This window comes from Sinohyriopsis cumingii, chromosome 14 (genome assembly GCF_028554795.1).
Source record: "Sinohyriopsis cumingii isolate HCF-2022 chromosome 14, ASM2855479v2, whole genome shotgun sequence".
Lineage (NCBI taxonomy): Eukaryota > Metazoa > Mollusca > Bivalvia > Unionida > Unionidae > Sinohyriopsis > Sinohyriopsis cumingii.
Genome location: NC_142974.1, coordinates 79,199,765 through 79,213,607, shown reverse-complemented (window position 1 = coordinate 79,213,607; position 13,843 = coordinate 79,199,765). Strand labels below are relative to the sequence as shown.

At 32.5% G+C, this 13,843-nt stretch overlaps 1 protein-coding gene across 1 annotated transcript; it reads right to left on the bottom strand.

The window, feature by feature from the left end:
* Nucleotides 1–275: 275 nt before the first annotated feature.
* LOC149784213 (uncharacterized) lies at nt 276–8,145 on the bottom strand. The gene is made up of 4 exons (XM_089933326.1): nt 8,122–8,145; nt 2,988–3,076; nt 1,339–1,424; nt 276–736 (listed from the first exon to the last, which is right to left on the bottom strand). Exons 1-4 carry the CDS (start codon nt 8,143–8,145, stop codon nt 276–278), a joined length of 660 nt encoding a protein of 219 aa, XP_089789452.1.
* Nucleotides 8,146–13,843: the final 5,698 nt, after the last annotated feature.

Sequence of the window (13,843 nt, the reverse complement as noted above, 5' to 3'; positions counted from 1 at the left end):
TAATGAGCATGGACATAAAAGATTTGAATATCGAGGGACAACTATCAGAGGATATATATATGTGTGTGTGTGTGTGTGTGTGTGTGTGTGTGTGTGTGTGTGTGAGTGAGTGTGTGTATGTGTGTTTCGGATTCTCATTTTCGTCTTCTGAAAAAAATAATATTGTCAATGATGTAGATGTCTGCATCATATAATATTCAGTTTATATGGTATATACGTTCCTGATGCTATCTAAGCATCTAAACATTAGGTTGGAAGGTTTACAAGAATTGTACTTACTCTTCACTCGGGTCCAGAGCCAGAGCATGAGGTCCCTCTAGATTTTCATCAATTAGAACACGGTACATGGAAGTGTCATTGCTTAAAAGTGACTGAACCATAATCCACTTGAACTTTGGGTCTGTCCAGTAGATGTTATGGCTGATCCAGTTCACCGCTAATTTTAGATAACCATTTGAAATTCCTTTATGTAGATTTGTCCACTCATTCTCAGTAGAGTTACCAAAATTATAGTTAGGGTTCTTGTATATGGTTTTCTCGCCGCTATGGTAAAAGTATGCCTGCTGTAGTATATTGTTCACGTCCACACGGATAATTTCAACGTAAGTGGAAAAGTTATGTGTCCAGATGGGATCCTGGCTGGGTGTGCCGTTTTGAGCAATATGCACTGCATTAACTTTGTCGGTTGCTCTTCCGAGTGACCTGTGAGATGTATATATCAAACCAGGGCCATTCTCTGGAACAGAATAAATTCACACTCAACGGTAGTTAAAAATAAGTACATTTTATGCTAGTGATCACTAGCAATGACCCACTAATGAGCAGCAAAATATTCTAAATTATTAACAGTTATCTACAGCTTTGTATTGAAAATATTACATCCATATCTTCATAATGATTGACTATATGAAAGCAAAGTAGAAATGAACAAAATATTCAGATATAGAGTAAAGGGTTCAATGTGATTAAATAGCGGCACTAGTTTCACAGGATTAAGGGAAACCTATTTGCATCATTGTTCATCAACTGATTAGCAGACTGATAACTCAAAACTAGATTAAAAAATGATAATAACCGGCGATGCTTGGCATTTTTTGGTGTCTATCATAATGCTATCAAATGCAAAGGAGTAGTTGCAGGGGAGAATTTAGCACTTGTAAGAACAATAATATGACCACTAGGAGAATGATGACAATAATGCGTATTATGTTGATGATATTGATATTGCTATTTTGTTGTTATTCAGGGTGTTTTATTTTTCAATAGTGACAATAATGGTGACACTGTCAAAACCACGAGGAAGGAACATATTGGTTACAGTAAATAAGTGTAATTTACCTGGCTTGCATAGACAGTTTAAAGTCTCCTCACTGTCGCAATTCTCATTATTGGCATCGATACAGAGTAAGCCAACTGGACATCCACTGCAATGAAAAAAACATACTTTGTCATGGGCATAACCAATACATGTGATTTGGTAATAATTTTCTTCTGAGAATATCCCCTCAATGGTCTAATAATTTTTGGTATAAAGTGCTATAAGTCAGATACATCATGGGTAATCTTTTTTTCTAGTCAATGATCAGGTTCGATATGGTGATGGCACATACACCACAGTCAGCATAGCTATAAACTTGCATAGCATTGTGCACTGATTATTTTCAGCTTATATAAATATTACATGAAACAGAGATAAATCAAATTTAATTTAGCCGATATTGTATTTAAAGATTAAAACAACCTAAAGTTATTGTATGCTGAACGTTTCTTAAATAAATTTGTCGGCACTCTTGATGCTTATGCGCCTGCGGATATTACTCGGCATCTTATTTTACCGGTCTGCTCAAATTCACAGAAGTTGGACATTTAATAAAACTTTTTCACGACTGACATATCATTTCATTTTAATCGATCTGTACAGCTAACATAAGTGGGAATCAATAATGACATATCTGTTTCTAAAGTTTCATTTCCAAACTACATACCGAATGAATCTACATGGCGGCTGTTCTCAGAGTCACACTTATTCGAACGTATCTCATGCCGATGAGACGGACATATTAATATCGAGATTAAACACGTACCCTAGCTTTTCTGCATGAGTTACATCTCGCAAGATCACTGATTCTTATATGTATGTATGTATGTATGTATCTATCTATCTATCTATCTATCTATCTATCTATATATATATATATATATATATATATATATATATATATATATATATATATATAATTACAGTTTTATCACATTTAAATGCTTTAAATTAGTCAAATTGATCTCTCTACCTGTTGCCTATAGGAGGCATATGCGGTTTTTTTCAATGGTGTATCTTTATTTTAAATAAGATCGTATTTGCTTCGACTTTCTTTCTGCTCATGTAATTCTTAAATTGGAATGAAGAAAGCTATCTCCGTATAACATATCAGTAGTTCTTTCTGTATGTAATATTTTACATAATCCTTAATAGTTGAACATGAAAATAAAATATTTGTTTTTGTTTAAACAATGCATATGTTTCTGCGATCTATAATTGTTAAAATGTAAAGTTTCTTCGTAATTGTTTTGCAGCAATCAGAAAATAATGAAACGGGAAAAACTGTCCTTGCAAAAGAAGTATATAATCAATATTACCAATGCGGACATGCATCCATTGCAAAATGAAACAAATATAGCATTTAAAGGAACGTTCATCATTAGATTTGATCTTTGTTCGAAAAGAAAGGAACAAATAAAATGAACCAAATAAGACTTTTGGGGAGGTTTTTTATAGACGCGAACACTGTGTCTTACTTTAGGATATTGTCTTCTTAAATATACCTGATAGTTCAGGTGATAATAAAAGTATAGATTCGTATGTAAATCACTCCTTTAAGTGAGATTCCTAATATGGTAGGTGTTAGATTATTCAGATTTCTCAGCAACTACACATCAATTTATCGCATGGACGTACACGATAACTTAAAATAAATAAGTAGACTTACCTTTCCTGACATCTGGAGCTAATGATAGTAGCGTTATACCTTGCCAGTGTCAAGAAGAAAATGATGGTATATGCAGCATTACTCATTTTCTGAAAAAGGAGAAACATCTTGTAAATGTAAATACAACTTAACATCAGTGTCTGTCAGTGTGACATTTGAACATTTACGAAGAGCAAGATAGCAACCTTTTTAAATTTTGGGAAATGACCCATATTTTTTAAGATTAAAAATGATGTGCATCCCTTGTAGTTCAAATGGCGCTGCTGCGTTCTCACCAAAAACACGTATTACTAACACCTCTAAAAATAGTATAATGGTAGAATAATCAACATATACGGAGGCACAGTGGCAAACACTACCTTTCGATAAAGACTTCCAGCTTTCCACACTAAAATGTTGAATGTCTATGTCGATCAGATGCATATAAAGCCGAGTCAGACATTATTACCTTTGGTCAACTTGATATTATGAGGAGCGATAGTTGTTATTTTAAACTTTAGGTCAATGAGAGGTTAATACTAAACAAAAGCAATATCAAAAGAAACAAAATATAATACAAAGGTCCATTGACTGTAATACAGCTTAATGAGTTGACCATAGGTGCGGCGTATACTTAATAGTTAAATACACTTTCTTGTCACGGTGGATTCATACGTAAACATGCTAACGGACCACATCCCATTGCTCGTTATAAAGTCAACTATTCAAACAATTTCAAAACTAAGTGGTTTCTGAAGTTTGGGAAATCAACACAGTGTTTTCTCTCCCAAAAATGATGACACGTAGGAAAAAGACTAATGACGTAGGCACCTGAACGTTTTGTAATATTTTGCATTACACTTTCGAGTGGTTGAGCACCACTAGTCAGTGTTTAACAACTTGTGATAAAAGCAATAATTTATTGTCGAAAATAAATGGCAGCATGTCCCTCAACCATATAACCGTATTTGTTTAAGTGGAGTCAAAAGGAATGTTACATATTTTTAATAACCAGTAGATAGATAGATAGATAGATAGATAGATAGATAGATAGATAGACAGATATATAGATAGATAGATATACAGACAAATAGATATATATAAATATATATTGATAGTTATATATATATATATATATATATAGATAGATAGATCGATAGATAGATAGGTATATAGATAGATAGATAAATATATATATATCGATAGATATCTATATACATATTGATATATATATATATATATATATATATATATATATATATATATATATATATATGTGTGTGTGTGTGTGTGTGTGTGTTTTGGCACACATTAAGACACACACACACACACACACACACACACACACATATATATATATATATATATATATATATCAGTGCTGATCGATTGTTGGATAGAATAGTACTTGGTAGACTATTACATCATGTTCAGCTTGACTGTATTTTATAATTTTATCTTGATATTTGATTTCACGTCTGTATTTCATTTCGTTTTACTCGTCGGTAAGAGTCATGGTATATCGTAGTTCTTTTGCAAAAAATACTATCGCGTAGTATGGTGGCACGATAACCAGACTTTGTCTGGACATACAACGTCAAGGTTTAATACAATCTACTTAATCTTTATACTTCTTCAACTATTATGCAATCATAGAAAATCTTAGCCTCGAGAATATTTAAACCTCCATCGATTGTGCCTTCTGGTGGGATTACTCACTTATTATTTAAATTATATTTTGACATCTATTTATCGTCTTCGTGTAATAAATGTTACCCTGAAAAATTAATCATTTTTTAATAACAATCGTGATCTTGTTTGTTTCAAATGAGTCAATGTTAGTGTAAAATGTTAATTGGAAAATATAAGCGGGCTGAAAACAGCTGCGAATACCATGTCGTTGATATCAAATAAAATGCCGGATTGTTTTCGCATCGGGCGCTATAGTAATCCTTTGGTGTTTCCCTATGTGATGATTCCAAGTTGACCTAGAGCTGGTTGTGGCACATCATGGCGATTCAAACGGGCGATTTCTTCTTGACCCTTAAGACAAGTATATGGCAGTTCATGCGCGGGTCTGGTAACATAACTTCATTGTAGATATTCATCGACAAGTGGAACAAAATTGTTGTCAATGTTAACATCCACTGCCAGATGTTGCAACACTGCGTCTAAAAACTTCCTCAACCTCATGACTTCGATCAGAATCAACGACATTTGAATAATAAAAAAACTAATTTGAAATAAAAGCTCCAGTAACTAGTGAAGCTGATCGTAATACGTTATTAAAATGTATAGTTTCATGACTTTCGACATGAACGTTTTGTATTACCCCATACAATTAAAAATTGAGTTTGTTTGTCAGAAGCACATATGCTATTCTCAATAACTGACATTGATATTAACCTTTAAAATATAAGGGCATTTGAAATAAGATCATTTGGAATACATTTGTCTTGGGTTTTTTTTCTGCTTAATTGTGTAATCTGTAGCATAATTAACGACACAATATGTCATCTCTCAGCAGGTGATCGTAGGGAAAGATAAACATGTCTGATCAGTGTTTTCAGAGATTTGATAACAGATTGAGATTTGGAATCAGTAGTTTTTAATTTGTACACAGAACTGCTGCGAAGACTACTTCAAAGAAATCAAATTTTGAGAGTCAAAGAATATTCATTTTATATTTATATTTCGTTCAATATCCTGCTTCTGCAACTACATTTGCCTCTCGCTTTCCAATTCCTGCTACTGAATTGACATCTCTCTTTCATCCTTCTGCAACTGCATTTGACTCTGTCTTTTCACTTTCTGCAATTGTATTTATCATTATTCATTATGCAATCACAGTTGATTTTCTCTTTCCTCTGTCTGAAGATGCACTTGGTTCACTTTTTTCTCTTTCTTTAACTTCACTTCCGTCGCACTGTTCCGCTCTTGCAGATGTCTCCAAGTTTTATATTTCTGCAACTATACTTGCCCCTCTGGTTCCTCTCAAACTGCATTTGTCTCTCTTCTTCCTCATGCTGAAGCTGATGTTTAATTATCTCTTTTTAAATTTTGCGTTTTCATTTAAATTGTATTAATTTAATATCCGTGCCAGAAGGAGGCTTAATAATCAAATATAAATCACATATATCCAACAATTTCCTTTTCACAAAATATAAGACCAAAATAGTGCTTATTTCTTCCTTCGTTCAAGAAGCCTATGAAACAAAAAGACCGTATGTACGTTGTTTATAAAATTAATGTCAAATCAGATACATCAAGAACCCGATTTTAAGCTAAAGACAATTACAGATTACAAGTATAGATGACAGGTATATTTGCAATGAATGTCCTTGATAAGAAATATTCCTCTACGATAAAGAATTTGCATTGCAATACGTTATTTTGTATATGAAACACAGACAGGGATATAAGTCAATAAATGGGATATTCCAACAATAGTAGTATGACGCCATGCATCCCAGACGTACACAATTGAAAAACGAAACACTTGTATAATGTCATTATCAAGATATAGTGTCATAATTGTCTTAATATATACGTGATGAGTATCCAACGTAAAATTAGCTCTGTTCGCTACAAATAAATCAAATAAATTTGAGATTGGCCATTCAGAAACTGCTTTACTATATTATTTTTCATTTGAGGCAGATAGTTTGCCCTGAGTTTGATGTTTTAAGTTCAAGGACTTTAAACATATATAACATTCTTATATGCTACTATTTGTTTTCCTTTACAACTATATATATATATATATATATATATATATATATATATATATATATATATATATATATATATACTGCAAATAACATTTATACATATCTTACGAAAATTGTCCAGCATTTATGTATTATTAGTTACCTTTAAATCATTAAATGGAATGTTTCAAATATATTTTAATCTCAAAATCTACACTTCAGTAATCTGTCTCAAATATGGGTCATGTTAATAACGATAATAGATCATGATCCCTTAAAATCAACTGTTTGGTGTCAGACAGATTGAGAAAAATGTATTCTGGCTCTGAGGCTTAATTTTATAAACAATCTTATGTTATAGTTTATGCAGACGATCTATGAAAATTTTAAAATGTTCATTTCCATATGTCGATTGCTGGCTCGTATACTCAGCGTCGACTTTAATGTTTTAGTTAACGCGTATATCACGAGAACATATGGCAATTAATTTGAACTTTTCAACTCATTTTACCTAAGTATGGTTTAAACCAAAGCAACGACACAAGTATGAAAACAGAACATAACTAGTAAACACTTATGACCGTCACACCTATATAATTTAACCTTATGTATTGCATAAAATTGAAGTTATAGTACACGTTCATATCATAGTCGGCGAATTTGTATTTCCTTTTGCCACAGCAGTACATGTCTGCTAATGATTATTACCCTGAAACTGGCTTGTGATAAGAAGGAATTGTGACCGGCAACTATACCATTACTTTGATTTGTAATTGCCTTTTTTTTCCCCTTAATATTAGGACGATAACCGTAGTTTTGTAAAACGGTAGGTTTTCGTGGCATTTTTAAAGTCTTGTTTTCACTAAATATTCATTGATCTTACTGGTCCAATATGCGTGAAATTCGCAAATAGACTCGCCGATTCTCCCTGTGATGAGCCTATTTACCCCCAGGACGTGCCCCGTTTTCTTATTATGGTAAGTTGTGGTCGAAGTGCACAATATCTAAAGATTAGTCTTTTAGTCTTTATGAAAAAAGCAATATAAATATATATATATATATATATATATATATATATATATATATATATATATATATATATATATATATATAACTTTCTGTCCATATTATTTGCCGAATAATAAGGACTCATTATAATGTTTTCTGATATTGTATATTTTCATGTTTGTCGGTGTGTGGGAGACAGAGAAAGAAAGACAGAGAAAAACAAGGAAACATGCAAAAAAAGAACTGTTTGTGTAATCTTCCAGATTCTGGAATATTATGATATGAAGATTACTAATTATAATTATCAGTTATATAACACGATAATTTTGTAGTGCACCCTAGCATGGAGCATATGTTCATGACAGTCACACTTGGAATATGTACGATCTATCGTGACATAATAAAATATTGAAACGCTTTTAGCCTATTTGCCAGACCTTGATGGTGACATTCACATCCATTTTGTCAACCTTTAGCTCCGAACGAAAAATTGTAAAACAGGCACAGACCATGTCATGTATTTTGTAATCTAGGCGGTTATTTAAAGGTCGAGATCTAAGAGATTTATTTGATTAATATCACCTCAGTCATAATGCTAGGAGTGGTTATTGATATGTCAAAGAAAGATTTGCATATTCACTCAAAAATATTTGTTTGGAGAGAACAAAAGAAGAAGAAGGTCAATGTTTTGAACCATCATCGTTGTAGAGCGGAGTACATTATCAGAGTAATGACACATAATCCAAGCAGCATGACAGATCTTACTGATAGGTCAACCTGCTTTATGTTTACAGGCAACAAAGATATGAGACAACGTAGAAGATACCAAAAGAATATATAACATATTTGTCACATGTACTGATGAGGGTTTTGATCTTGCAAATGGTATTTGTTGCACAATGCGGTTCAAAATCGAAAAATATGACAATGGGATTGAGAGTTAATACGTGATAGTCCGGCAACCAAATGGCTAGAATGAGATCTTAGCTTTGGTCAACAGACTGAACATTATAGCGTCAAGACAAAAAGTAATCTTAAAATTTTCACAAGTCAAAGCAGTATCCATATGTTAGTCGGCAGGAAAATCACATAATATAAAGTTTGCTGACGCTTTTGCTTGTTGCTCTTGACATAAATGTGGCGAATAATACGTGGAAATAGGACTAACAACCAAATCACTGCACACATATATGAAACGATATTCGAAGGTTAAGATAGGGTTTTTGCAGGAATGGGTTAAGAACGACATATATATTGTTTAAACAGAAGAAAAACAAATATAATAAAATGATGTCTTACTAAAGTTAACATGTGTTACATATGTCAAGCCATATTTTATCTATGCACATTACCAAGATCTACGAGAAACGTTATGTACAATAATTGAGGAAATGGAACAAATTAAATACAATTATCTAAAGAGTAAACGAAGTCAATCACACCACCTCCCCAATCATTTCAAATGAGCATGAAATGTCCTCTTGTGTATCGGAGTAATCGAATAATTGTAGCAGCCTGTGCAGCACGATTCAAAAATTATTTAACCTGTATGACATTGTTATTTGTATTAAAAATTAATTCTGCTTACTAGTATCAAGCATTCTTATATATAATCTAGGTATATCAATTTATGTTCTGTCTGGTGTATATTACTAGTTCTCTTTCTCCCTTTACATATCTAAACATGAAGAGTGATAGCAGTTCATGTAATGGATAATGTGCATTCATGTGGTTGATAAATCGTCGGAAAGAAACTTTTAATTTTGATGTTACTAAACGAAATAGGTTCACCGTAACATATGACCAGACCGTACTGACATAGTTATCAGATAGAACAAATTTATATTACTATCTTCCTATCTCTTCTCTTCCGCTGTTTGTCAATAGATGAATGAATCATTGAAGTTTTCCTTAATTAACGGTATTATGAGAAGTGAAAAACATCAAAATTGTCACGTGAGGTTACTTTATTAATGCGACATAAGATCATGTTTTTATCTCTCTGTCAATCACTTCTTTTGTTCTCTACCACTTATTGCGAGCAATATGTAAATAGTGCTAATGCTATGAAGGATCAATATTTATATGGAGTAAATATCGGTGGGAATAATTAAATGAGACCATCACCCACTCGATGATATATTTTCATTGTTCACCCAGTATATGTATATTTTAATGTAGTTTTAGGCTTCAGTGATTTGTTAATTGTAAATAATAACATGATTAATTAGTAGACTTCTAATTGCGAGGCCAAATGCTTAAATGTATGTATTGTTATGTGTTGCGTACATACATGAATATAAATAAAAATTTATTTTATATATACGGGTGACAAAGACATGCAATAAAGGCTAATAACACTAAGCGAAAAGTACATTGTATCATTTGAACCATTTACTCCCTTTAAGATATTTTACCATGCCCATCACTAGACTGGGCAAATATGATTATGCCAGATAAAACTACTTAATGATATTGTTATTTATGTATACTGAATGGAGTGAAATGACAAATTTGATTTAGCACTCCGCTGAATTTCCTAAAGTAATTTTCTTCAAAGATACACAGTTTAACGGACTATTTTTTTTTCTTCATATATGTATATCCTGTAAATTATAGGTTATTTGTCTCTGAAGATCAAACAATTAAATGCCCATAATATAAAGTATCATTGTATAATTTTAGATGTATGTAGCTTATCTCTGCAGCCTTGTTTACAAGCTTGCATCAGCTTTGTGTCGGAACTATAAAAACAATTTCATTTGATAAAAAGATTAATTTATCAGTTCTTCCTTTTACAGATTAAAAATACCGCACTGCTGCTTATAAGTCAGCCAGTTACAATTTATATAAAGATGACGATATACTTGAAAATAGGGAGACTTGTAGGTAATGGATTCCGAATGTACCAAATGCATGGTTTTACATATCTCACGAACCCAAAATCCAATTTGACAAAATATGTACTAATGTTTTACTGTACTGATTCTAGCTTTAACTGAGTACAATCGTATCGATCGATTGTGAGAGGGATGATGTATAACCAAAATTAGTTATCGTATGTTTCATAATAAGATATTGAAATGTAAAAGTGACAGAAAAATTATATCACCAAACGTGTGTAACCATTTTCATCGCCACCGTGATGATATCGCTGTTTTCAACATATTTCTGTTTTCAATTAGGAAATATGACAGCCCTGGTCCATGTACGTCAGTCCTGTATTTCAAAATTTACAACTATTTTACATTTTCTGCTTTTTTTCTGTCACACTGTGGCACCCCTCTTCTCTGTCTACTCATCGAAAAGATCTATTCTTTACACGCATCAACACTGGTGACCATACAGTATACTGGTATGTAATCAAAGTAGTGTTCCGCCAAGAATTGAATAAAATTAATATTTAACATCAAAAGCAAGAGTAGTACTGCTTGTTTAATTAGTTTCTCACTTGAATAACCATCTCAATCACGTATGGTCAGGCCTTGGTTAGTGTATATTGGAAAACGAAAATAAGAGACACTCAAAATGAAGGCACAGCGTTTGTTTTCAAATAGACTAGGCGCTTCCCAACAGTCAACATTCTACGTGATAATGAAGATGTAAAATAAAATAACATCCAAAACCAATACAATTAAAATCACAACCATAAAGCTATGTTGTTTTATGATATGACGCTCTGAATGCTGTTGGATTGTTGTATCACGTCGCTATGCAAATTACGAAAGAAATGTGTTAACAAGGATAAACCCTCTTCAAGTTCGCATTAAAACAACACCAAACATTTTCAACATGGACAATTTGAAGGATAATACATAGAACATATTGTTGTTGTAAAATTAAGTAAACTTTCAAACCTTGTATATATCGGTGTAATGAATCGACCAATAATACATAGGGAGAAACAGACTAACGGAACTTGAACTATATTCGGTTAAAACATTCAATAGAAAGAAAACCTTGGTTATTTTTCTAGGTACAATGACATTTTTCACTAGGGAAGTGTAAATGTTTAATCACAAACTTCATCTACGATAAACGTCGATAACCTCTCTCTCTTTATAAGTGAAACGCTAATGTGATATTCGACAACCATTGTAGATACAATATTGTGAAACTGAATAATAGTACTTAAACATATCTGCGTTAGAGATATATGATGAAAGAGAAAATATAAGCTTTTAAAACGGTTAGTTCGATCGCACTCCTTCATAACATAACGAAATGGCATAGTCATTGGCCCTCATAAATGGCAAGATAGTTTGAAGGTGAACAGCTTAATCTTTGCTTGGATTGCTGGCGCCACTGCCATAAGGTTATATAGAGGTTTTTATCTTAAGGATTAGGTTAAGTCAACTGTCCACACTAGTTACACTTATTTAGTGCATGTTTACAAGTTTACCTTTTGGGGGTAAAATATAGATCATGGGAGCAAATGGACATGTAAAGAATACAGATTCCAACATTTGTTTGGAATGTTCGAAGTTCTAGATTTTGATGAAGGATGAGGATGAGGACACTGACACGTTATGCAGGGAGATATTTCGATATTATTTAGAGTATACAGATATAAAAATATTTTGCTTTTAAGCTTTATATATGCCACAAATGTCATCAATCCTCTCGATGATTTTCACCCGTTAAAGGTAGAATTCACACATTACATGTGGTAGGTCAGAAAAACCCCATGGGGTCCCCCAAGTGAATTGATGGTCTAAACCACTCAAAGTTACATATGAATGGCGCCTCATCTCAGTCTGAATGGGTTGCATTAAGGCTTGGCCATTGTGGGTATGTGAGAAAACTTGTCACTAGCTTACCGTGGGTCAATGGATCTTCTCGGGGATGTATCGGGTTATTCAAGACACCTATGCATTGCATATCCTGATATAATGGCGTTAAACCCAATAAAAACAAGACCACGATCATTATCATCTACCTCCCGTTTTCTACGATACCATGAACATTTTAGAAGAAGACGAAGTATTGACCATATCTGTATTAAATCGTTTTAGTAAATACTGGCATGAAATTAAACAAAGACTAAAGTTTCCATGAAAATATCTTATAACATTTGGCAATCGTTTTATTTAAGAATTATAATGTGAAAATACAGCGTTAAAAATTGTCAAAACTTTAAAATATCTGCTTAGTGTAAATTGTGATATACTCGTGGTGATTTTAAAATGTTTGTGTTCTTATTTACAACATTCTAAATATTAAACATAAAAGCAACTACTCATATTAATAACTAATTTTGTGTATACAAGCATCATGGATGATGACGTAAATTGCAAGGTGGTAGATGCATTTAACATCTAGTATCATATGTATACATACCTTGAAATAAACAAAGGCAGTTTCACAATGATTTATGTAGCTTAAGATGATGATCTAAGGTGTCCATGCCCATCATGTAATATATATATATATATATATATATATATATATATATATATATATATATATATATATATATATATATATATACATGCCAAATGTTACAACTTGTGACTTAGTCCTGCAGCTTATCATGGATATGCTGATACACGTTTGCACCGCACTTTTGGGCAGGACCTTGTAGACACTTTGGTAAACTAGCTTATTAAGCAAATTTTGTAGTAAAGAAATATGTTGCGATAGTTAATTACTATACTGAACATGACATCAACATTTAACATTTATAAATAAACTATTTTAATGTGTTTGTGGTTTTATTTAGTTTTTAATGTAGCTTTTACTGCTTTAGTAACATGGCTATGATGACTTCAGACGGTGGCAGTATATAGTAAAGTCAAGCACTAGGGCAACATTCTGAGACATGTAGGATCATGTCCCACCCAGTCCCATTATCCTGACACCAGGCTGATAAGTCCTAACACTGGCCTCTAAAAGATGAGTAACAAACGAGGTAGTTCCTACTATCATTGTTAAAACACATAGGCCGCTGGAGTGGTTAACTATCCTAATAATAATAATAATAAGAAGAAGAAGAAGGATAACAAGAAGAAGAAGAAGGATAATAAGAAGACGAAGAACAACAACATCACTCTTAATTGTATAGTCTTTTATTACATAGTGTCCAATTCATTTAACATTGTAATGTGTGTAATTGTATCATACCCTGCGTTGCATGAATCATTCCTTCCATGACATTAG